General features: G+C 35.2%; 3 protein-coding genes across 7 annotated transcripts; 1 reads left to right on the top strand and 2 right to left on the bottom strand.

Annotated features, from left to right (window-relative positions):
- Window positions 1-3813: 3813 nt before the first annotated feature.
- Window positions 3814-6225, top strand: LOC141676494 (U-box domain-containing protein 16). The gene has a single exon (XM_074482148.1). The coding sequence runs from the start codon at window positions 4064-4066 to the stop codon at window positions 6119-6121; it is 2058 nt and encodes a 685-aa protein (XP_074338249.1). The 5' UTR covers window positions 3814-4063; the 3' UTR covers window positions 6122-6225.
- Window positions 6226-6291: 66 nt separating this feature from the next.
- On the bottom strand, window positions 6292-13756 carry LOC141676493 (uncharacterized). 3 transcript variants are annotated; one of them, XM_074482145.1, is made up of 10 exons: window positions 13250-13752; window positions 11878-12063; window positions 10653-10745; window positions 9467-9649; window positions 9285-9387; window positions 9003-9188; window positions 8336-8571; window positions 7382-8257; window positions 6849-7210; window positions 6292-6742 (listed from the first exon to the last, which is right to left on the bottom strand). In XM_074482145.1, exons 1-10 carry the CDS (start codon window positions 13460-13462, stop codon window positions 6673-6675), a joined length of 2508 nt encoding a protein of 835 aa, XP_074338246.1. In that variant the 5' UTR covers window positions 13463-13752; the 3' UTR covers window positions 6292-6672. The 3 variants fall into 3 exon arrangements, with proteins under 3 accessions (XP_074338246.1, XP_074338247.1, XP_074338248.1); XM_074482146.1 differs by lacking the exon at window positions 13250-13752 and adding an exon at window positions 12460-12531; XM_074482147.1 differs by lacking the exon at window positions 6292-6742 and having other exon boundaries at window positions 7073-7210; window positions 7312-8257; window positions 13250-13756.
- Window positions 13757-14868: 1112 nt separating this feature from the next.
- Window positions 14869-22058, bottom strand: LOC141676749 (putative serine/threonine-protein kinase PBL18). Of its 3 annotated transcripts, XM_074482460.1 has the most exons (6): window positions 21615-22058; window positions 19822-20073; window positions 16599-17315; window positions 16064-16321; window positions 15823-15942; window positions 14869-15651 (listed from the first exon to the last, which is right to left on the bottom strand). In XM_074482460.1, exons 3-6 carry the CDS (start codon window positions 17271-17273, stop codon window positions 15208-15210), a joined length of 1497 nt encoding a protein of 498 aa, XP_074338561.1. In that variant the 5' UTR covers window positions 17274-17315; window positions 19822-20073; window positions 21615-22058; the 3' UTR covers window positions 14869-15207. The 3 variants fall into 3 exon arrangements, with proteins under 3 accessions (XP_074338561.1, XP_074338560.1, XP_074338562.1); XM_074482459.1 differs by lacking the exons at window positions 19822-20073; window positions 21615-22058 and adding an exon at window positions 18347-19790; XM_074482461.1 differs by lacking the exons at window positions 19822-20073; window positions 21615-22058 and adding an exon at window positions 17826-17987.
- Between the last annotated feature and the right edge of the window lie 2177 nt (window positions 22059-24235).

The following is a 24235-nucleotide window of genomic DNA, read 5'->3' as shown; positions in this document are numbered from 1 at the left end:
TAAATAACTTAACTGTTAATTAGTCAAAACAGGATGAGACGAAGGGAGTATTTTATAGGGCAGATAATCTGAATTGATTTAGAGGATGACAGAGTCAACAAATATGGCATTGCCCTTTTTAGGTAATCTTAAAATTATGAGCATTTGTTACATGAATAGCCTTAGAGATGCTTTAGGAAAGAATTTCGATCTGTAGCTTTGGTTATTATATCTTTATTTATTATTATTTTTATATATCTACCCTCGTTTGTCTTCCACACAAAAAATATTACAAATAACCTATGGACCCAGCTTATCTTAAGCTTATGAACCTGGATCGTGAGCCCTGTAACTTGGTATGAGAAATGTGGCTCAGCTTCTCTTAACCTCATGGACCTAGATTTTAAGCCCAATATCAAGATATTATAATTTGCAGGGCTTAGTGCTATTCTGTAGTCCTCCTCTTTTGGGTCTTGTCCAATCCAACAGTGTTATGACTTCCAGAAGATATTGAACTTCTAGTTATATTGGACCAAGAGCTTGTTGCATTGAGAGTTGAGATACCCTTGTGGCCTAACTGGATCAAGTTGCTTGTTTATGCTTGATTGAAAGTAGCGTTCGAATTCGGGCCAAGAGAGTTAAGTTTCGAACCGACCTTAATTTGAGGTGAAATTAATCGAGTCAGGCCGAGTCGACTCATTTTTTACAAGCTTTTAAAATTTGAAAATGTTAAAGATACCAATTTTTTATTCCAAAAATTTTCCCAAATCTGATGTGTCAAATAAATAGTTGGCAACCTTCCTAAAATAAAATTGGACTCCACGTACATTAATATGCGTTCACAAATTAAAATAACTCATGTGTTAGTCACGTCAATTAAAAAAAAATTAGAAAAAATATTTGGGGTACCAAACATTTTATAACTGATTTATATAAATTGTTCCGTTATTACCTCCTTACCCCATTTGAGATACTACTCGGATAAATATTATACTTCGTTAAGAGATTTATTTCAAACAATTGTAGGCAACTTTTTAGTGTTAATTTCCACTTTGTTTTCTGAACTTATGACCTATGTATTTGTAGACTTGTTCGAGGATTAAATTGTTGACAGAGTATAATTGTAAATCTCGTCATCCTAATTAGTATAATTAGCCACTTTGAAGAGTTAAACTTTCTATTAAATATACAAAGTAAAATGTCAACCGAAAATATCAACAGATTATGAACACTAAATCAAAACATTCGGACTAATATTTTCTCAACTCACTGGTTTCTTTAATCTTGGTTGTTACTTGTTACTCCCGGAATGTATTTTTTAATTAATATTAAATCACATTGTAAGAGGTTGTTTTTTGTGATACAATTTGTGTTAAAATATTGTTATATGTGGACAACTTACAAGCATGCATTTACGCATATTGTAATGTTGTAAGTTTAGTTTTGTCTAAATCATTGTATTAGTGTAATTACACAATTAAAATTCATAGAATTCGGGGCAGAACTAAGGAAACTAGAATGAGTCCCATTTCTTGTCTAACTATTCAAATTATAAGAATTTTAGTGTTGAATATACATTTTTTAAAGTAATTTTAATGATTTTTTGCAGTGTTTTAAAAATCCCGATAAATCCCCGATTCAACCTATTAATCCCCCGACTAATTCCCTACAAAATATCCGACCGATTCGATCTTTGAAATCCGATTAATTCTTTCGAATTTTTCTTTATTGGAGTATATTTAATTATTTATTAAAATTAAAATATTATATTAATTTAATTATAAATAAGTGTAGAAATTATGATATAATAAATATATGTTTGTTAATAAATAACTAATATAATAATAATAATAATATATTAAATATAATTTAATATTATAATACATCCGATTTTTACTCCGATTAATCCTAAATCGGTAGCTCCACCGATCTTCCCCGATTCCCGATTTTTAACACTATTTTTTGTCAAATTATTTTTAAATTCAAAATTCTGATTCTGCCATGTACACTTATTTCCGTGACGACTGAAATAATAAGCCTACTTATTACACAATGTCAACGGCAGTAGCTATTGCATTATAAGAAAGGAAAACAAAAAGCATACTTAGAAAAGAGAGAGCAATTGTAAGCAGACAATGATACAGTAAGATTAATGAAGGATATGTAATGTCTAACGATATACCTAATTACTTTGTGTTGATCTATCACTGACGTTATGCCAAAAACAAACCTTATCACAATGCTATAGTGTAACTTGTAAACCTTATCCTCACAGTGGCACACAGCTTTAAAGTCCCATACTTGTTGCTCAGGTGACGAAATGATCACCCTGTTTCCAACGACGAAATTAAGAAGCTAACAATCTGTTATCCTTAATCATGTGTGATTTATTTTATCAACTACTTGAAATTTCGGAACCAGTACTTGGTGACGACAATTGATTTTACGTTAAATTTGTGTACCGAAACTATGTGTAAAAACAATTTATTTTGCATAAAAGTTTATGTACCGCAATTATGTGTTATAGAACGGTTTATATTTCTAAAATTACCGAAAAATCGCTTAACAATCGATAAAAAACATTTGTCTGATTTAACTTATTTATGATAAATCATCCGAATTTTTAAAAATTATCTGATAAATTATCAATCAAAACCTCAATCAAATAATTTTAATTTCCGAAATATGTAACCAGTTATCCATCAAAATATATTTTTCTATTAAGTTACAACACAATCCCATCACATAAGCTTAGAAGATTTACGAGAAGCGTGTATATATATATATATATATATATATATATATATCAAGTTACGTTACAAGAAATTGTGCTCAAAGCAAAAAAAAAAAAACAAAAACAAGAATAAGAGTGAAAGGGGGTATTCCAAAAAGAAGCTAAATAAATAAATAAAATATTAGTTAATTAACATCAGAAAGCCACACCCACAAGATATAAACGAAAGCCAAGTTGTGCCAAATACATTTTCAATATTTTATGTACGTGAATGATTGAACTTATCATCATCATCATTGTCGTTTATAATTTAATAATAATAAATAATAATTTCAATATATATATATATATATAAAAGGCAAGAACAAGTCCACCAACAAACTTATTCACTCCTGCCCATCACCGTATTTATATATTCAAATTGATGCGTAATGCCAACTCATTTTTATGTTTCGTTTAAGTTTTTTATACGCTACATTTACGTAATTTCATTTTAATTATTTAGTTAGTGTACAACTCTTATACTCGTGACTAATATTTAAATTTGTTTAACTAATCGTTCCAGAAACATGTTAATTAAACCAGTACTTATCCCATGTATGTACAATTAAAATTTTTAAAATATTATATAATACACCGGCACACCATCTGTCAAAAGCACACATATAATGTGTTTGGCGTACCCACCATGCAACATGCATCTGCACCCACTCCTGTAATTTCTCTTGATTACTTTTGTTCGTAAATCATTCGCGTCGATATTAAACGAGTTCAGTTGAGTCGAGTTGGTTAGATTCCAATTATTTAGTATTTTTACAAAAGAAAATTGAACGAAAGTAAGATTTGCATCATTCTTTCTAGATCTCAGGTGCGATAAACGAACATACTGAATACGTTTGATTTAATTTTTCTCGAATAAATGTCATTTACCCTTTTATTTTTTTGGCTTTAGCTATAATAGGTGTATGTACCGGCCGCTGCATACTAATTCTATTTTGATGTCTTAAAGTGCATCGCCCACACGCCAGCCGGTAGTTTTATTTAAATAACAATATCTCGTCAATTTCAACAGCTCTCTCCATTTTCATTACGTATATATTATGTTGACATCATTTTTTAAAATTTTGCTCCTAGTAAAAAACAAGAACATTCAACATTTGTTGTCAAAGCTAACAACTTAAACCCACCTTCTCATACATTTTCCAACCCTTCAATCCAAAGACAAATCATCTTTCTCTAAACCAGCCTTTCCTTGCTGTCAACACAACTATAATCCGTGATTATTAAGTATTTTTTTTGTCGAAATCTAGATTTTTAAATATCTCGAAAAACCTGCTAGGCTTTAGGATCATGATGATGGCGGTATCACCTGATGCTTTTCCATCAAGGAAGCGTCGGCCTTCGGCTGCTGCTTTCGTATCGCCAAATTTATCAGGGCGTCGGCTTCTGCAATCTCTGTTGCTTCTCGCGCAAGAAACCTCTAATCTCCGGCCTCTGAAGACTCTCCTCAACCGCAACTCCTCGTCTATTATCCGTAAAACCAAGCTCATTTCTGTACTCCTCGAAGAACTTCTACGAGAGTATTCGGATTCTACATTCCCAGCTTCAGCTGTCTTGTGCTTCGAAGAATTATATATTGTTTTGCATAGAATCAAAACTTTAATAGAAGATTGTCATAGCGGTAGCACGTTGTGGCTTCTTATGAATCACGATTCAGTTTCTCATACATTTCACCAGCTCACTAATGAATTGTCAACGCTTCTCGACATATTTCCGGTTCATGATTTAAAAGTAAGTCAAGATGTAGAAGAACTAGTCGGTTTAATTAGAAAGCAGTGTAATTCCGCGGAACAACAGGCTTTTGTAGAGCCTCAGGATCAGGAATTGAAACGTCAAGTTTTGGGACTTCTGAACAGGATTAAAAAAGAAATTGTTCCTGATCATTCCAAGCTCGCGGAGATCTTCAATAAATTGCAATTATGTGATTCGACGAGTTTTAATAACGAAATTCAGAGTTTGGAAGATGAAGTCCAGAACCAGGGCGATGAGAATTCAAAGTCTGATGTGATTGCTTTGATTGGATTAGCTAGGTATGCGAAATGTGTACTGCACGGAGCGTCAACGCCAAGAAGTACTAGCAGACGGAGGCGATCGATGACGGATTTGACTTTTCCAGCTGACTTTCGGTGTCCTATTTCTCTAGACTTGATGAGAGACCCGGTGGTGGTGTCCACGGGCCAAACATACGACCGCAGCTCGATTAATCTGTGGCTCGAATCAGGGCACAACACATGCCCGAAAACAGGCCAGACTCTGTCCCACACGGATTTGATACCTAACAATGCTTTAAAGAGTTTGATAGCTATGTGGTGCCTACAGCAGAGAATTCCATTTGAAGTCTCGGAGGTTAACGAGAAATCTAAAGGCATTAAAATTCCAAACAAGGCGGCATTAGAGGCCACCAGGATGACTGTTTCATTTTTGATGAATAAATTGACTGTTTCTCAATCAACAGACATGACGAATCGTATGGTTCACGAGCTTCGTGCATTGGCAAAAACAGATTCGGATAATCGAGCTTGCATTGCTGAAGCCGGGGGCTTGCCTTTGCTTGTCAAGTTCTTAGGGTCCGATCATCCAAATTTACAGGTAAATGCGGTGACAACGATACTCAACCTCTCTATACTGGAAGCGAATAAGATGTTGATAATGGAGACCGATGGAGTCTTAAACGGGATAATTGAGGTGTTAAGGTCCGGTGCCACGTGGGAGGCAAAGGGGAATGCGGCAGCTACAATATTTAGCTTGACAGGTGTACACGCTTATCGTAGAAAATTAGGGAGGAAGACACGTGTCGTGAAGGGATTGATTGATCTGGCAAGGGCAGGTCCCACGAGTTCAAAGAAGGACGCTCTGGTGGCAATTTTGAATTTGGCGGGAGACAGGGAGGTAGTTGGGAAGTTAGTAGAAGAAGGCGTGGTGGAAATGGTAGGCGAGATCATAGACGGGCTTCCAGAAGAGGCTGCTACTATTCTGGAGCTGGTGGTGAAGAAGGGTGGATTGGCAGCGGTTGTGGCAGCATATCGTGTTATCAGGAAATTGGGTAAAATATTGAGGGAAGGCTCGGATATGGCTCAGGAGAGTGCTGCAGCGACGCTTGTGAATATATGTAGAAAAGGAGGATCAGATGTGGTGGCAGAGCTGGCAGGGATCCCCGGTATTGAGAGGATCATGTGGGAGTTAATGGGGATGGGAACGGGAAGATGTAGACGGAAGGCGGCAACATTGTTGAGGATCTTGAGGAGATGGGCAGCTGGAATAGATCATAATGGAAGTTCTACAGCTGCATATTCATCTTCAAGTACTAATAATATCATGAATTCAACAACAATAGTGTTGCCTTCTTAAAACTAATTACACACTCCTCATCTGATTCTTTTCTTTTTTCTTTCTTTTGTTGTTGTACCGTAATTCTTAACATATATCTAAAATGTAGGTTCTGATACTGTAAAGTAAGCTTTCTAAATCAAATGTTTTTAATCTATCAATTTAAGGAAGAAACAAATGAACAAAGGAAATAAATGGAATTGTGCATTTCTATATTTTCTATAAGCTGGACAAAACAAACAATGTTCTGCTCTGATTGCAAGCTATTAATACTTTCTGGAGATCTATCCTATGATTCTATCAAGTAATTCTATGATTCTAATACAGCATGTTTTACCAAAAATGAAGTTACAGTTGATACAATTCACCAGGCTTTGCATCTATAAACTACCTATATTAATATAAATCAATGGGAAAACACACTTCCCCATCCTAGACCACCAAAATTCCTGCTGAACTTCCACATTTTACACCTCCAAAAAACCTGCTGCAGAATGAAATTTTGTAATCTGAACATCAAATTAGAAGATCATGTACAAAACGGCCCTGCATCGAACCCCAAAAAGTAGCACTCATACGGACAAAGGTGGGAAGTCATCTTCATCTTTAAGATAGTAAGAGTAAGATGATGGCCGCGTAGACCTACATTCCTCAACAGAAAAGAGCTTAAACAAGACCAAACAATGTAAAACACCAAAATTCTCCGAACAATGCAATATTTCTTTTCTAGGTTTAGGGATTGGCATACCTAACATCATCGAGACCAGCAACAGCTCCAGGACTCAGAATGCCAGGAGTAGAAAGTACGGGTTTAACACTTTCCGGCAGTGAATCAGGTTTTAGCTGCCTGCTGCTCTCTTGAAAGGGTGCTCCAGGTAGTACATGAAGTAAAGGACGGAATTCAACAACTCCATTGGGTTGCACAATAGCGCCATTAATATTCCTCCAGGGATCAGAGTGGGGTCCATCTAAATACCCAATCAACTCACCATTCTGTTCGACAGGGAATTCAGTAAATCGCGGTGTCTGGCCATTGCTATTATAGGACCTTGCTGGTGCTTTAATCCTTCCTTTAACTGCTGATGGTCTATAACCATGTTGGGGGCGATTCTAGAAAGTGTGCAAAATATTAGTAAAAATTATGGAGGCACGCCATAAGAACAATATAGTAGGAACAACGTGGAGTTATAAAGTGATATTCACATGCTCACATGATAATTCTGTTTTATGGTTTCAACACAATGAATTATGCAATAAAACCAAGGCAAAATGGGTGCGCACCAGGTTAGGAAAGTACGTCCCAGTTCCACGCGGCTTTGGCATTTCTTCAAAACCATAAGATGCATGAGGCACGACCATTGGGTTTATAGGAGGACAGAAACCTGGACCATGGACTAAGCCATTGACGTTTCCATTTGAAAACACATTCTGTAGTGATGAATGCTGGATAGCATTCCAAGAATTCATGCTATAGATATGAAGTGGTGGTGGTGGTGGCGGCAGTGGTGGTCGAGGCACTGGCCATGCTTGCATAGTCGAGCTAACCTCTAGGAACCACTGACCATATTGCAAACAATGAAAGTGCGCATCAAAGTCCCCGAGAAGATCTAACGATGAGTCTGAAGACTCAGGACTTGCAGCATTGTTTGTCGAGGCCAAACTACCGTTAGGTGTAAGGGAATCTGCGGAAGAAACATTCACTGATCTAACAGGTCCCAAGACCTCACTACCCTGGTTGTGGCCATTATCAGTACCCTTCTCTTCGTCAAGTTCTTGTCGATCCTTATAAGAAACTCTTTTATCACAGTCCTCTGACTGGGTCATGACTGACTCCTCATATTTCGACTCCCTACAACCTAAAGAGGGTTTACAGAAATAAAGATGGGGTGCATAGTGTGGTTTTCTTTCTTGAAGATCTGTTTTTTCCCTGGATGTACTAGGGCTATTTTGCGTATCATTCTGAATTTGAAGAGCTTCCATTCTGGACATTGCATCAGCTTCAGCATCCACGGATAAGTGGCAGTTTAGATTGGGGACATTGCTCCCTGTTGCAGAACCATCAACAACTGTTGATAAATGCGTAGAGCCTGTCTGCTTTCCATTTACAGTTCCAAAATTCATTTCAGAATTTAATGCTGTAAAGATGCAGACTCCGTCCTAAAGTGAACCACGATGAACATGTTTATAATTTCCATCTACACAAATATTAATGGATGATTTAAAAATATAATTTACCTCCTCTTCTTGGTTTGACTCACTTTCCGGAATGGAAGTTGCATGACGAGTTACACTAGGAGCCAACATATAAACAACGTCTCGAACATCAGGCCTTGGTCCACTTCCATGCCTATCTAATGTATTTGAGAAAAATGTACAAAGTTCGGCAGCTATACAATCTCCAGACAGCAATAGTATTTGTCCGAGTTTTCGAGCTCCAAAAGTGAAAGCACTCTTTATCCGATAAAAATTTCCTAAAAATGGAAGAGGACTTCTGCATAAACTTGAAAGGTTGGGAAAAAAACCAGAGTTCTCTCAATGTACAACCATAGAATTACAAGTTTTGGACCCCAAAATATAATAATAACACCAACATAATTGCCCAGGAAAAAAAGCATTATATAATGTTTACCCATGGAGGACATTTTTAATCTTGTATGTGATCAGATCATTATGATTACTGATCACTTCTCTCTTTAGTAAACCAACCCTGTTAAATTTATAATATAATTATATAAATATTTAAGAATGCTTTATAGTATATTCATTGCTTAAGGACTTGAATCTATGTAATATAATAGGGTAATAATAATAATAATTAAATATGAGATACTGAGTAGCAGTCAATCAAATACCTCATATGCATCAACAAGAATTGGATTAGTAAAAGAAGAGTAATTTCTACCTTCACTGACACTGCGGCCCAGGTTATTAAATTCTTTAAGTGGGTCAACTATGTTGAGATGCTTCTTGGCAAAAGTTCCCGCATGCATTCCACCACCTTTTAAGGGAACTGAAAATGCTTCCAAACAATGTCTATAGAAATCCTCAGTCAGTAACAATCCACCCCCAACATTTTCAGGCAATTCGGCTGCGAAATGATCATAAAAGAAGCATCTTCATTGATAAGTAAAAAAAAATATTAAATTTTAAAACAGTAGTTTCAGAAATCAGAAATGTGTCTCACTCTCAAATTCTGGCAAGGAAGAAAGACGAACTGGACCACTTAAAGTGATGCAGTAGTTCTTCCAATCAAATTTACTGAAATAGTCCAAAAATTTATACAGAACCTGAAATATTTGACAGAAGCTATAAAGTAAATTTATTGCTAAAAGTATGTACTAGAACTTCAAAAATCATTGCACTTACAGCTAATGGACCATCTAATGTTGAGTGGAAGACTTGAAAGATGTATAAAACTAAGGTCTCCAATGCATATGTTGAAATCAATCCATGATGAGCCCCGAGAATACGGCTTTCATAGTAACACCATGCTTTGATAAGTAAAATGCTACGTTTGAAAAGATGATCTTTTCCGATGACACGATCAACCTGCCAATGAACAACATTAGAAATGACATATACAAAAGAATATAAAATTTTAAAAATAATAAAAGAACTCAAGTTAAAAATTGTGCAAGTTTCAATATATCTATCTTACCTGCAATCAACAAAGTATAGCTCAACACGGATATACATCAATTTCTTTTACAGGCGACAGCACATATACTGACACAGGCTAAGCCCTAAACCCCCAACAGAATGTAAAAAAACACACGAAGAAAAAAAGCATACCTAAAACAATCATAAACTCCCAAGACACCCTACCCTGACATAGGTATCACACGTGGAGGTTGAAACAATGAAGGGAATATAAAAGGACTCGACATAAAATGAAGACAGCTTGAGAATAACATTGAAATAATTCCATTCAGTAACGACATAAAACAACCTATAGTCCATGATAGTTGTATTCTAGTTATATCTAAGAATGTTAAAAGAGTCTATCACCCTTCAATAACTCATAATTTTTGCCCAATAGTTTCACAGTTTCATAATTATAATTGATTAAATAACACAGAAAAATGGAATATTAAGACACTTATGTAGAACTCAGAACAACAAAGGACCTCCAAAAAAGAACTTCTAATTATAATTCCCAAATATCTTATGTAAGAGCCTAAATGCTGATAATAGACTTTTATACAGTAAGTAATTCAACTTCTAAATCAGTACAGGCATTTACCTAATTTATAATATGACAGAGACTTAGCATTGTCGATTTTCAACTTTATTAGCTTGTGCAAAACTAATAACATAGTGTTAGCATTAAACTTCGGTGACACAAATACCAAGTCTGCAAATACTACATATATACCATACAAAAATCTAAGTGTTGTGGTGCTGAGTTCATTGAAGACATATATTAAATTCAGGACTCAAAAACCGAGGATTACCACCTAGTGGCTCCCTTCTAAGATGTATTCACAAAAACTTACAAAAATCAATTTACCTATGAATGATTATGAAATTAACTTTGAAGATAGTGACTTACTTGCTCAAGAAAGCAGAGTGTACACAGTCCTCCAATCTGATTAAAGGATATATCCACCACAATATTTTGCACAAGGCACTTCACTAGCTTGACCTGAAATTAAAGAATTTAATATACATATAATATGGACCAGATAAAATATGGATAACTATAATATCCCGAATAAGAAACACACCAAGAAAAAATTGGATAACTATAAAATAGGGATAACTAATCTTTTTTTGAAAGGCCGTAACTATTAGTAAACTTTGTTCCAATAACCAGAAGCTACATTCTGGAAAATATGAGATGTGATACTGCAAGCTTAATGTACAATCTGTCCTGTAAAACAATGACGCGCTATCGATTTCGGACCTCCTATTCACACACAAGATATTATTATGATTTCTTGTGTCCTATATTCAAATTTTATAACTATATAAGGATAGTTGGACACTCTAATATATTTTTCAAATATATTTAAAAATATATATTGCCTGCTAATCACTTCAAGACTGAATACATACTGCCGTTTATTAAACAGCCGGAAAAAGATCATTAAGTAGTTCAGGTAGGAAGCTTAATGTTATTTTCCATTATAAGAACTTGTAGATAATATTACAATATAATACCAGTTAAACAAATCATAACTTGAATAAAGGAAATCTGCTGAATGAGGAGCCGCTGTCCAAAATGAGGCAATCAAATGCAAAGATACCGCGATTGTTAAGTTTAGTGCTCGAGTTGAGTGCAATGACAAAAACTGTCATAAAATACACATAACTAATTAAGAGATAAGATACAAAGTATCACGTGTGTATAGACTAAACATCATAAAGTGTAAACCCTCACGGATCAACATTCCTTTCTCCACAAGTTAAATGCTCCTCACAAATGGGCCTACTACTCCACAAGTGTAAATTTGAACTGAGTGAAGCTTCAAAATAAGTGCCCTTTCTATAAAATAATATCAACAGATACATAATACGATAATGAAGGTTTTCACAGTTGTAAGAAGGTTTCCAAAACTTTAAATATCAGGTCAATATATAATACGTCTATATGTGTTCGATCAAATTACTTTTTTAACGCAAACATCTTCCACAAATCAGTTCTCATGTTTCTCTAATAATGTACATGCAAACACAATCAATAAAGAAAGAAAAAGGAAACAACGATGGAGCAAACTATATATATTCTAATAAAGAAAAGCGGTTCAAACACCTCCACTATTAAGTATAATCACCTCTGCATGAATTAAGCGAATCTCCTTGACCAAGAACTCAGCATCACTATCTCTTTCTTGTCTCTGAAGTTCTGAGACTATATCATTGGCTACAGCCTCCTCAACATTTGCACCAGCAAAAGCAGTCAAGTCAATGTCCCCATCAGGAAGATATGTTTTTAAGGGGACTGATCCATAAGGAAGGACCTGAAAAACAGTGGAATAGGAGAATTATAACACCATAGGTAACTAACAAGGCTGAAGGCAGGTACATCCCGTATGTCGTTAGTTTCCAGTTTAAATGCATTTTTGGAGTCCATTTGAGAAATAAAATGTATTAAGAAACAAATAAAATTAAAAAAATTATACCTAACAGGCAACTGCAGGTAATGGAACAATAAAATACTAATAAACTGTTATCTTATATCTTATCTATAGAAATCAGCAAGGTAGATCTGTTGCCTCACTATTTAGCACTCGATGACACAGGAGCATTCTCAATAAATGGAAACTAAACAAACCATATAGAACAGTGCCTTCAAAGTTTTAAAAAACTGTTATAGGAGGTGCGGCTAGGCACGAAGCAGAGTGAGGTGCACTAACCTCGCCTCCGTTTGCCCAAATTGATTGATGCAACTTAAAACAGGGCTGCCTCATTAAAGTGAATCTGACTCTACCACAGAGATCAATTATCACCGCATTCAAGATAAAAGATAGCATACCAAGTGCAACTTAAATGTAGATATACCAAATCGCATTTAACAGCAAACATACAAGAAGTAAACGACAATTCCTACCGAACTACTAAAGTATCTAAACAAATCCATAAGAAAGCGTTTGGAAACTTGCATTTCATTTCAAATGAGGGATTTCAAATGACAGGATTTGAGTTGTCATTTCAAATTCTCATGTTTATACTAATATTTGAATGTCTTGGATTTCAAATGAAATCCAAATCCAAATTACCAAACAGCTTATTTGGTCAAATCCAGAATTTCAAATGAAATTCAGTTTTCCAAACGGGCCATAAGGTAAATCTGAACCTCCACAATTACCAGTCCTCATATAGATACATCCTTTAATTGGTAAATTAAGTTTAAAGAGGACAAAAATACTCAACCAACTTCGAAACAGTCTCAAATCCCCCAAAACCAAACATAATAGTACAATAAAGGAACGATTTTGCTAATAAGCGGGTTTCAAAAACAGCTAGCTCAGTCATCTCTTAAGGCCAAAAGAGACAAAATATTAATAGCATCCAACAATTTTGGAGAAAGGCACATCAATAAATAAGCAACAAACTGAGCAACAAGCAATAAAATACACACAGATAAACATATACATATATTTAGCCATGCATAAAAAAAGAACAAAAGGGGATAAAATTAAAAACCTCTATATGACAAAATCTTTTAATGAGGCCATGAATAAAATTAATAACTTGAATCCTTCTTCTATCTGAAAAACAAGTAGGCTGAAGACGAGAAATGATGTTGTTAGTAGTTGTATCAGCAACACTCCAGCTTTGAACACTTATGTCAGAAATAGATGGGTTTGATTTGTCTTGGTCTGTAGAAAACACATTTGGTTCTTGAAGATTACCCATCAATCAACTCAAAAGCATTCAATCACTTTTGGGTTTTTTTATTACACCAAGATTTGATCAGATTTTTCTGGGTTTCAAAGCTGTGTGTATATATGTATGTATGTATGAAGAAGGGGTTGTGTTTTAAGGTTTTGGGGAACACGAGCGGGTTGGTAATAAGAAGAGAGTGGCGAGAGAGAGTGAGAGAGAGAGAGAGTGCGTGTGTGTGTGTGAGAGAGAGAGAGAGAGAGAGGCGATACCAACGACAACGTTTGGTAAAATTTATGTTTATTTGAGGATTTGACTGCCCTTTTAGCGTAGAGATTGTGAATTTATATACGAGACTGCTTTCATGTTGTTTTGTTAGGTTTCTTTCGGTATATTTACGCTATATGTTGCGTTTCTAACTGTGTATCTACACATTTTATCTTTAGGATTCTGCACCGTATCCTATCATCTATTATTGAATTACGACTGTATCTTTTATTTACCGGATATCATTCTTTTCTTTTTGGATTGTTATACAATATAGATCATAGGTAGTATTCCATACATTTAATTATCATAAAAAAATTCAAAAATACGATTTTATATTTTAGATTATTGCAAATATTTTCAGCTTCTATTAATTGTTACAATTACAATCGTTAGAATCACGAATATCCTCCAAATTTTGAAGATCGGTTTTGGTTCTCATGTCAACTATATAGTTACAAAACTGACCTAGTTGCAATACCCTCCAAATTTTGAAGATTGCAATACCCTCCAAATTTTGAACATCAGTTTGGATTCTGATGTCAATTATATACTTAGAAAGCTGACCTTTAATTGATTAGAAGACGGGATTTGATCAAATTATGAAGGATATAAATTTACAAGCTGAACTAATTTTAGCAAGGTGATAAAAAATTATGTGGATTAAGTTATGATAAGTATAAAATCAAATTCATATTAACTCTATTAAAATAAAAAATAATAGTATTACGGTGATTTAACTAGAAATGCTCATTAAATATATATTCATATCTTTTTTGTTATCTATTCCTAACTTCTATTTTCATTTATAACTTATAATTTTTTTAAAACAAAAAGTGTAACTTTCACTTATAAATTCTCATGTATGTTTCTCTTCTTGAATCTTAACTTGGTGCAATTCTAGGCTCAGGCTATTGACTTGATTAATGGTTCTTGTGCTATCTGTACTTGTAGTATGTTCCATTAGCCGGTCATGACGACTACATTAAATTCCATTAGCCAAAATGATTCTTATTCACCTCTTTTGAAATCTCTCTAATTTACGTGAGATTTTGATTGATTTGTGAAATAATCACCTAAATGATCAAGACTACACAACATTCTCTAAATTTCAGATTGAATACACAAAACTCTCTTATAGTTAGAGATGTTCAAAAAATACGAAATACGAAATCCAATCTAATTCTATCAGGAAAGAAAGTCCGATGTCCGGTTAAGCCCGGCCCGCGAGCCTTAAACGGCCTACTTCTTTAAAAGTAACAATGTACTAGTATAAAACCACATCTTAAAAGTTAACATGAACATATCAAATAATTTCTCTCTTCCAGACTTCATGGAAAATGATTCAGAGAACAGGAAAATTGAAGCTTTGTATTAGCAACTAAAAAACTTCATCAAATTCTTCCGAAGAGAGTGGAGAAACAACTTTGGGGAGAAAGAGAACGCGGCAGTCCCAATGGTCTACATGGAGAAACACATAATCTATCTTATTGTGATGAAGAGATACTTGATCAAGGTCCTGGTGTAATGATCCCATTCACGCTTGGTGATTTAGACATGTTTTGCCTCCTAACCGATCCTGGCTCAGGCAACGGAAACATGGATGTATGTTTCATTTGTTGTATTACCTTGAGATGTTCCACAATAGTCCTCATGGTTGGTCTTTCTGATGGATCTGTTTGAAGACATCTTCGAATTATATCAGCCACCATGCATGCTGCCTTGGCTGGGAAGTGCCCTTGGAGCTGAGGGTCCATGATCAACGACAATCTACCATTATCTGACAAATAAGGCCGACTCCACTTAACCAAGCTTCCCTCCTCCTTGTAATGTTCGTTTCCATGGTTTCTCCTGCCCGTAAGCAATTCAAGAAGCACAATACCAAAACTCCAGACATTGCTCTTAGGAGTGAGCAGTCCTTTATTTTGTACCTTCACCAAAAGACTTGTTGGTGCCTGAACATATGCATTACATACAAATTAAATAGCCAAGGATTAAGGGAGTTGTCAGATTCTGCTGAAATTAAGTTTGCAGTGACAGTTGAGGCTATTGGCAAACTCTTTACAATTTCAGTAGTCCTAGTAATCTCATTAAGATAAATGACTTAGGGTCTGGAAAGTACTTACAATTGAGTTGCTGACGACGTCTGTCTCAGAAATGTGGCTTTCGCAACCATATCCAGATAGCTTTGCACTGTAATCTTTATCGATCTGTATATTCCTAGTCGAAAACTCATGGAACATTGCCTGCAATTATTAATATTTAAACAAGGAAAGGAACATGCAAATTAAAGTTCCATCCATAAGTTGTTGATCCGACTAAATGAAAGATGACACTTTTCAACGTAAAGATAGAAGTTCCTGTTACCTGGAAAGGTCCATCTTCATGCAGAAAGGTCAGACCTTTTGCAGCACATGTAGCAACTTTCATTCTGGCAGGCCAATCCAAAAAAGGACCATCCGATCTTCCATACAAAAGCCTATCTAAGCTTCCATGATATAACCTCTCATACACTAGCATCCTCCATTCGGATCCCTGGCGTGCATGAAAGCCAAGTAACTTACAAAGATAAGGGTTCTGCAAACATCCAAGTGTATTCACCTCCTTTAAAAATTCCTTCAAGCCCTGCACTTGCACATAATGAGCGAGACAACATCAATTCCATAATGACTCACATATCAGAACCTGTAAGAGAATTAGTTAATAACAATACATAGATCATAGATTTGGCATATAAGAACATAAAATAACTAATTTCTGTTCAGAAGTAATATATCGCTGCAAAGAATCCTTATTTATCAGTGAACACCAGAATCTTTTTCTAATGAACTATAGGTACGGGCAGAGATACATAAAATTGAAAACTTACAAACGTTAACCGAAATAAATGGAAGTTTAATACCTGGCTTGATGGATTAAAGCAAGTAACAGTGGCTTCAAGTTTCCTGAAGCCAGAACTGTCATCTCCAAATGATGCTATATATATCATGGAAGAAAGACCTCCTGACACACATCGGCCCGGACAGAAATTACTACAGGCAGTCGCCAGTTCTTCATATGAGAAGTTCCTTAGTAAGCCTATATTAGGCAGGGACTGAGGCATTGTTGAAGGATGTGAAAGAGGTAATGGTGGAGGCAGAGGCAGTGGAAGTGGACCAGCTATATTAGAAGGGCCACTGGCATTCAATTCTTTAAAACTCCCTAAATTCTTCAGAACTGGAGCCTTTGGAGGTAAGGGGAGCGGAAGGGGTTGTGGATTTGGGTTCTGGCGTTCTTTCATTGATCCATATGTACTCTTTAAATTAAGCTGTTTATCATAGTCAACTGATAGAGCATCTTGCTCTGCTGCAACTAGGTTTGAAGGTGCAGACAAAGCTCGTGCTCTTGTGTTGGTTTTCCTATTATTTTGCTGAACAGGTTTCACCCTGTCTGGGAAACTTGGTGGGGCAGATGGCCAAGCTCGTAGGGTTGGAGATCTTGGCAATGCTGTGTGTAGATGGTTCTGAGAGTTAATACCTAAAAACATATTTGGCTCCGATGTCTTATTCTTGCCCTTTGTAACTCTAAAACATCCCATCTTATGCTCAGGACTCCTAGCAGTAGACTCACGTAAACGTTCCTGTTGAATAGATGTTGGAAGTATGCATATTAGAAAATACGAATGTTAAAATATAGAACGGCTTTTAAGATAACAATTACTTCTCACTAAATCAAAAATTTCATGTAAAAGTTTAAACTTCCTCACAAAACATTAACAAACTTATCGTCGAAGAATGTGATATTATAAAAAAGTCAAACAGAAGAAAAACTGTGTAGAAAGTTCATGATCATCAAACATTAATTTTTTTCCATATGAACAAAACAACTAGATCTATAAGACAGCCAGAGATACATGGAAAAGACACCGGGAAACCCGTTCATAAAACGACAATATGTGCAATCAATAAGCAGAAAATGATTCAAAATTAGTTATCGCCAAAGTTACGTATCATTAAGATAGGAAGAAAGACATATAAACGACACTGAAAACCCCAGTCATATAAACGACAAACATGTGTATTAATAACCAGCAAAGGATTCTAAATCATTATCGTTGTGTACCGTACAATCCATAAATGGTCCAACTTACCTAAAAATTGCAATTAATTAGACTCTCGGAAATCATGCAAATAAAATGCACAAACATCAATGATGCAACTCCAAACTCCCTGTTCCATCAAAAAGAGCATGGTATTCTAAATTTTATGTAGTGATGACATTATGGGGGACTGGCTGTTATAATAAGCTTCATGAAACTGTGTCAATATATAAAACCATGATAATGAAAGGTGGATTCTTAGCATCAGATGTCATACATAATTAGGCAGAATTTCTATTCATACACATTATTGACATAAACTATGAATTTCTATTTATAACATTGCAATCATCCAAATTTTACTCAAGAATATAAGCAACTAGCAATTCAATAGATCTATTCAGATCAAGTTAAATATTTTTACATATATGTTGTTCCCAAAACATTTCCATGAAATATAATGATCATACAGCAGATTGTTTCTGAGCAACCTCACAAGAAAGTTGTCACAAACTTCAGATTAATTAAAAAGAGAAAATCTGTATATATGAAAATAAGAGTCAAGAATAAACCTGAAAGCCAGAGGTTGTGAGAATGTCGGACAGCAGTGTTGTAAAGTTTGAGACCTTGTAAACAAACTGATATGAAAATGTATGGAAAATAAAAAATAAACAAAAATTGTTGTAGTAGATAAGCTGGAGCAATTTTGAAATGACGAAAGAAAGAGTTGAAACAAGTCAAAAGTTTACTACTACATTACTCTTGATGATGTGGAGAGAGAGAGAGAGAGAGAGAGAGAGAGAGAGAGAGAGAGAAGCTGCCGAAAAGAGAGTGCAGAGAGAAGCTGCCGAAAAGAGAGTGCAGAGAGAAGCAATTGTCAAAGCAAACAAAATAAAGAAAATGAAAGAGCTCCTGCTTGAACTTGCAACTCCCTTGTTCGGATTTTATAGGAACTAACGTTTGTTCTAGAAAGAACTATATGCATTCAAAGATATATATTTTGAAATTTAAGATTTTAGATTACAATGAGATAATAGTGAGATTCGGATTGGATCGTGTTAGATATTATTATTACTATTATTACCATATCTTATATTTGTTTATTAATGTGGATCATAATATGATTTTGGAATTATGACATGATTTGTTAGATATTTATTATCATTATCGTGTTTTACTTTTGTTGTTTGTATTAAAAAGGTGGTCAAATTGCTTAATGTTTAAATAGAAAACCATAAATTTGAAAATATTAACGTCAAGCTTGTTAGGTTGCTATGCAGTGTATCAACTAATCCGGGTTTAGTCTAAAGCAGTGCACTACATACATCTGTGTATGCGAGAATAGTACTCATTCATCATTATATATGGCATTTACTTGATGCAGCAGACATTTTTAAAACTGGTAATAGATATTCATATGCTAATGCAGGTTGCAGTTATAAAACTCAAAGGCATGCTCCAAATTGTCATTCTTCATTTTGTTAAGTGGACAATCTCGAACTTGTTATGAGAAATTGAGGAACAACTTCGATGAGCTTGTTGTTACAGTTATAGCACAGCCTAGAAGATGTAGTCTTCTTACATATATATTCTCAACATGATGATTTTTTAATCTTCTAAGTATTGCATTCAATCTACATAAGCTATTGATCTGGATTAGTAATTTAAACCTGATATTCAGTTTTTGCTTACCGTTTAATTTAACTTCAGATAATTTTAAGTAGGAGACAAAAGTATGTGGTTCCCTGGCTTCTTTTGATGAACAAACTGATACAAAAAATGTTTTTTATTATCAGTATTGCATGGTATCACCTATCAGCCACTTATCTCTATTTTCATTACTAAGATTCCATCCCCATTTCGCTCGGTCCAAGCATACAGAGAGGTCAGGCCAGCGGAGAGGAGGTACCATACCTTACTGCTACTCAAAGTGACGGAGAGTCTGTACTATAATTATTTTCCTAAAGATTCTTTACAACTTGTAATCTAGATCTAAGAAGTCATTTCAAAGTGTATTCTAAGCGGAATTTTAGGCATATAAGAAAACCTGATTATATTTTTGAGGCGCATAACTCCCTTCTTCAAGGTAATGGTAGGATTGGCATAAATGAACCAGAGATTGACTTCATTCTCCTCAAACTCAGCATCATCAACTGTCTTATCGGAATTTCCAACACTCAGGACAACTATGTGTCCATTAATCACAAAATTGCTTAAGCTGATGACTAAGAACACCTTTAACAACTTTGCAGTCATAAGCAGCTGCAACCTTCTGAATTGCTTCAGTCAAATATTTCTTCTGCCATTGATAAAATTAGATATTTAGTTACAAAACAAGAAAGAACAGATAGAGTGATCTTTTACGGAACAGATGAAACAAACTGAAAGTCTATCAATGGAAAATAAACTAAGCCATCTATTATAGTAACTATGACAAAAAGTATCATCTAAAATTTCTCCCATAGATTTAGGTATGTATTCATCATGTAGACGGGCATTGCATATCATAGATTAATTAAGCCAAGACATTAACCGAAGCCACAAAGACACCCCGCTTGCCATAAGAAAAAATATATATTTTAAGTAATTACATGACCTACAAGTAGAAGTTATAATTCTCTTATAAGCTGATTCTGAAGTCAACTTTGACTTGTAAGACCGCTGACTTAAGGATGTGGACACAACTATTGCACCTTCACTTGGAAATGACTTTATCTAAAAAAAATTCTAAAATATAAAATTTGACTGCAAAGTTTACTTCTCTCGACAAATAAACTGACCAGGAAAACAATTCATCCGGGAGGGAGGGCGGAAATGAAACCTCAGGGGAATAAAGAGGCTTGATAGTTTATCAGTGTAACAATGACATAATGTAGCTCCACAGAAGTAAAACTTCATAGCTAAAGTATCTCATCATATTCACAACATGTCTCAACAGAAATGACTTCAAAATGATGATTCATTTCTTATTTATGATCACCTCAAGTGTGTCAGAAAAAAACACATCTGCTAAAAGTATGATTATAACATAATCATACATTAAAAAATAATAGAGGCAATGTAATTATTCCACAACCACTGCTAATTTTTAAAGATTTCTAAAAAATGGATCATAAAGACCCCCAAAAACACCTATATACCATTTTTAAAAATAATTTTAATAAAAATATTGGCCTTCTAATAGAAAATAGTTATCATTTATCAACCATCAAGACTGTAACATTGCGAACCTTAAGTATCGGCCATCAATTATTATATAGGAACAGGGGAAAAGAGGAGATCGGAAAGCAACCAAACCCCTCAGCAAAGTTTCCATCATATAAGACTACTGAAGTTAAAACTAGGTGCTGGTGGACCAATTAGTGTTAATCATATAAAAAATAATAAAAATGAAGCTTTATAAGGTAGTATCCATATATTACATTCTAATAAAGACGTTAGCCTACAAAGAAAATAAGATACCAGCCATTAATATTGGAAATAGAGCATCTTGAGTATAGGCCATTAATACTGGTCAGACAGTTAGTGCAAATCATATAAGAAGTATGAAGCCTTACAGGAAAAAGAGGGAAAGGGATGAAACTAATCCCAGTTTGCCGACGTTGATAAAACTTAATAGAGGGGCGCCTTATTCAATTAAATCTAACTCTACCATAGAGATCAATTATCACGGCATTCAAGAGAAAAGATAGCATGCCAAATGCGAGTTAGAAGTAGATATACCAAACTGCATTTAAAACAGTTTCTATAGCAAACTTATCAGAAGTAAACGGAAATTCCTACTGAGCTACTAAACTATCTAAGCAAATCCAAGAGGTAAATAGGCACCTTCATAGTTACCTGTCAGACTAGCCACAGTTCTGCTGTTTTTAATTGCCTCTCTTCTGCTTGCCACATATTCACTTATTATATGTCCTCCAGGGTGGTTTCATAAGCTTTGTTGCTGATGATCTTACCAGAACAAGTCAGAGAAAACTTTTGGAATCCCTGCGTAAAATTTTAGGCTCTATTCTCTTTTACACCTTGTCAGATGGAACTGTACAATTTTTTTTTCTGTATCAGTATACATATATTCATTCTGTATACTAAAAATTGTAGTTTGGTGGCATTTATTCAAGGGTTTCTGGAATGCTCAAAAAATTGAAAAATGTTGTGTACTTAGTTGCTAACCACCAATAACTACCAATGTTTTGTCAATCTTCATCAGATGCTAGAAAATGACCCATGCATTGCATTGGTTATTAGGCTAGCTCATCAAGTTTTATGTTAAACTAGAAACAACAGGAACTCGTTGCATGTTATTTTATTTGATAATTATAGTTTAGATTTCTTTCCTTTTCCAAAGAATTTCTGGTAAAGTAAAATTTACTCTAACTCATAGAGAATGCCTCCATACATAATACAATATGTAGAGAACTCCATTGCTGTCAGCAGGGAAGGTTTCTTTTCTAACATAAAACGTATAAATTCAGCAGAGAAGATTCTTATCAACGAGTAAGATAGGGTGAACCCAAGAAAAACATTGTACATATATAAACCCAGGGCTTCACCACCATCTTTAAAGTTAACTTGAACATATCACATAATTTTTATCTTCTACTTTTCATGTAAATTGATTCAAAAAACAGGAAAAATTAAAGCTTTGTATTAGCAATTAAAAACCTTCCACACCAGATTTTCGGATGCTTGAAGACGGCAATTGTTGGCCTCTTTTACCGAATTCTTCGGAAGCGAGTGTGGAGGAGCAACTTTGGGAAGGAAGAGAAAGCGGCAGTCCCAATGATCTAGATGGAGAAACACATAATCTGGCCTTTTGTGATGAACACATGTTATTTTCCCTGACAGATCCTGGCTCTGGCAAGGGAAGTAGGGAAGTAAATTTCATTTGTTGTATTACCTTGAGATATTCCAGAATAGCCCTCATGGTTGGTCTTTCTGATGGATCTGTAGAGAGCTTTGAATTATATCAGCCACCAAGCGTGCTGCCTTGGCTGGGAAGTGACCTTGGAGCTGAAGGTCCATGATCAACGACAATCTACCATTATCTCCAAATGGTGCTCTATATATCATGGAAGAAAGACCTCCTGACATCCATCGTCCCAGACAGAAATTATTACTAGCAGTCGCAAGTTCTTCATATGAGAAGTTCTTTGGCATTCCAGTAGAAGGCACTGGCAGGGACTGAGGCAATGTGAAAGGATGTGGAAGAGGTAATGGTGAAGGCAGAGGCGGACTAGCTGTATTAGAAGAAAGGCCACGGGCATTCAATACTTTAATACTACCCAAATTCTTCAGAACTGCTGCTTTTGGAGGTACGGGGAGCGGGAGGGATTGTGGGTTTGGGTTCTGGCGTTTTTTCATTGATCCGTATGGACTCGTTAAATTAAGCTGTTCCTCATAGTCAACTGATAGAGCATCTTGCTCTGCTGAATCTAGGCTTGAAGGTGCAGACAAACCTCGTGCTCTTGTGTTGGTTATGCTGTTATTTGGCTGAATAGGTTTCACCTCATTCAATACTTTAATACTCCCCAAATTCTTCAGAACTGCTGCTTTTGGAGGTACGGGGAGCGGGAGGGATTGTGGGTTTGGGTTCTGGCGTTTTTTCATTGATCCGTATGGACTCGTTAAATTAAGCTGTTCCTCATAGTCAACTGATAGAGCATCTTGCTCTGCTGAATCTAGGCTTGAAGGTGCAGACAAACCTCGTGCTCTTGTGTTGGTTATGCTGTTATTTGGCTGAATAGGTTTCACCCTGTCTGTGCAACTTGGTGATTTTGGAAATGCTGCGGGTGGATGGTTCTGAGGGTTTACACTTAAAAGCATGTTTGGCTCCGACATCTTCTTCTTGCCCTTTGTAACTCTAAAACATCCCATCCAATAAGCTCAGGACTCCAAGCAGTAAACCTGCGTGAACACATGGATGTTAAAAATATAAATAGGCTTTTAAGATGACCAATACTTTTCCACTAAATTAAAATTTTCAGGCAAGGTTTTAAAATTCTTTACAAAAACATTTACAAACTTATCATTGAAGAATGTAATATTATTAAAGTCCAACAGAAATAAATAACTGTGTGTAAAGAGTCCATGATCATCAAAGAATTAATTTTTTTTTCATATGAACAAAAAAAACTAAATCTATAAGACAGCTAGAGAGAGATAGAGAAGACACTGGGAAACCCGCAGATAAAACGACAAAATGTGCAATCGATAGTCAGAAAATGATTGTAAATCAGTTATCGCCAAAGTTACGTATCTTTAAGACAAGAAGAGAGACATATAAAATACCGAAAAAGCCAGTCATAAAAACGACAAAACATGCTTATGAATAACCAGCAAAGGATTCTAAACTAGCTATCATTGTGTACCGTACAATCCATAAATGGTCCAAGTTATGGAAAAATTGCAATTTATTACACTCTTGGATATCTTGCAATAAAAATTCACAATCAATCAATTAT

The sequence above is a fragment of the Apium graveolens genome, chromosome 8 (genome assembly GCF_009905375.1).
Source record: "Apium graveolens cultivar Ventura chromosome 8, ASM990537v1, whole genome shotgun sequence".
Taxonomy (NCBI): Eukaryota; Viridiplantae; Streptophyta; class Magnoliopsida; order Apiales; family Apiaceae; genus Apium; species Apium graveolens.
Note: the sequence above shows the minus strand (reverse complement) of the source record. Positions and strands in the feature narration are given on the sequence as shown.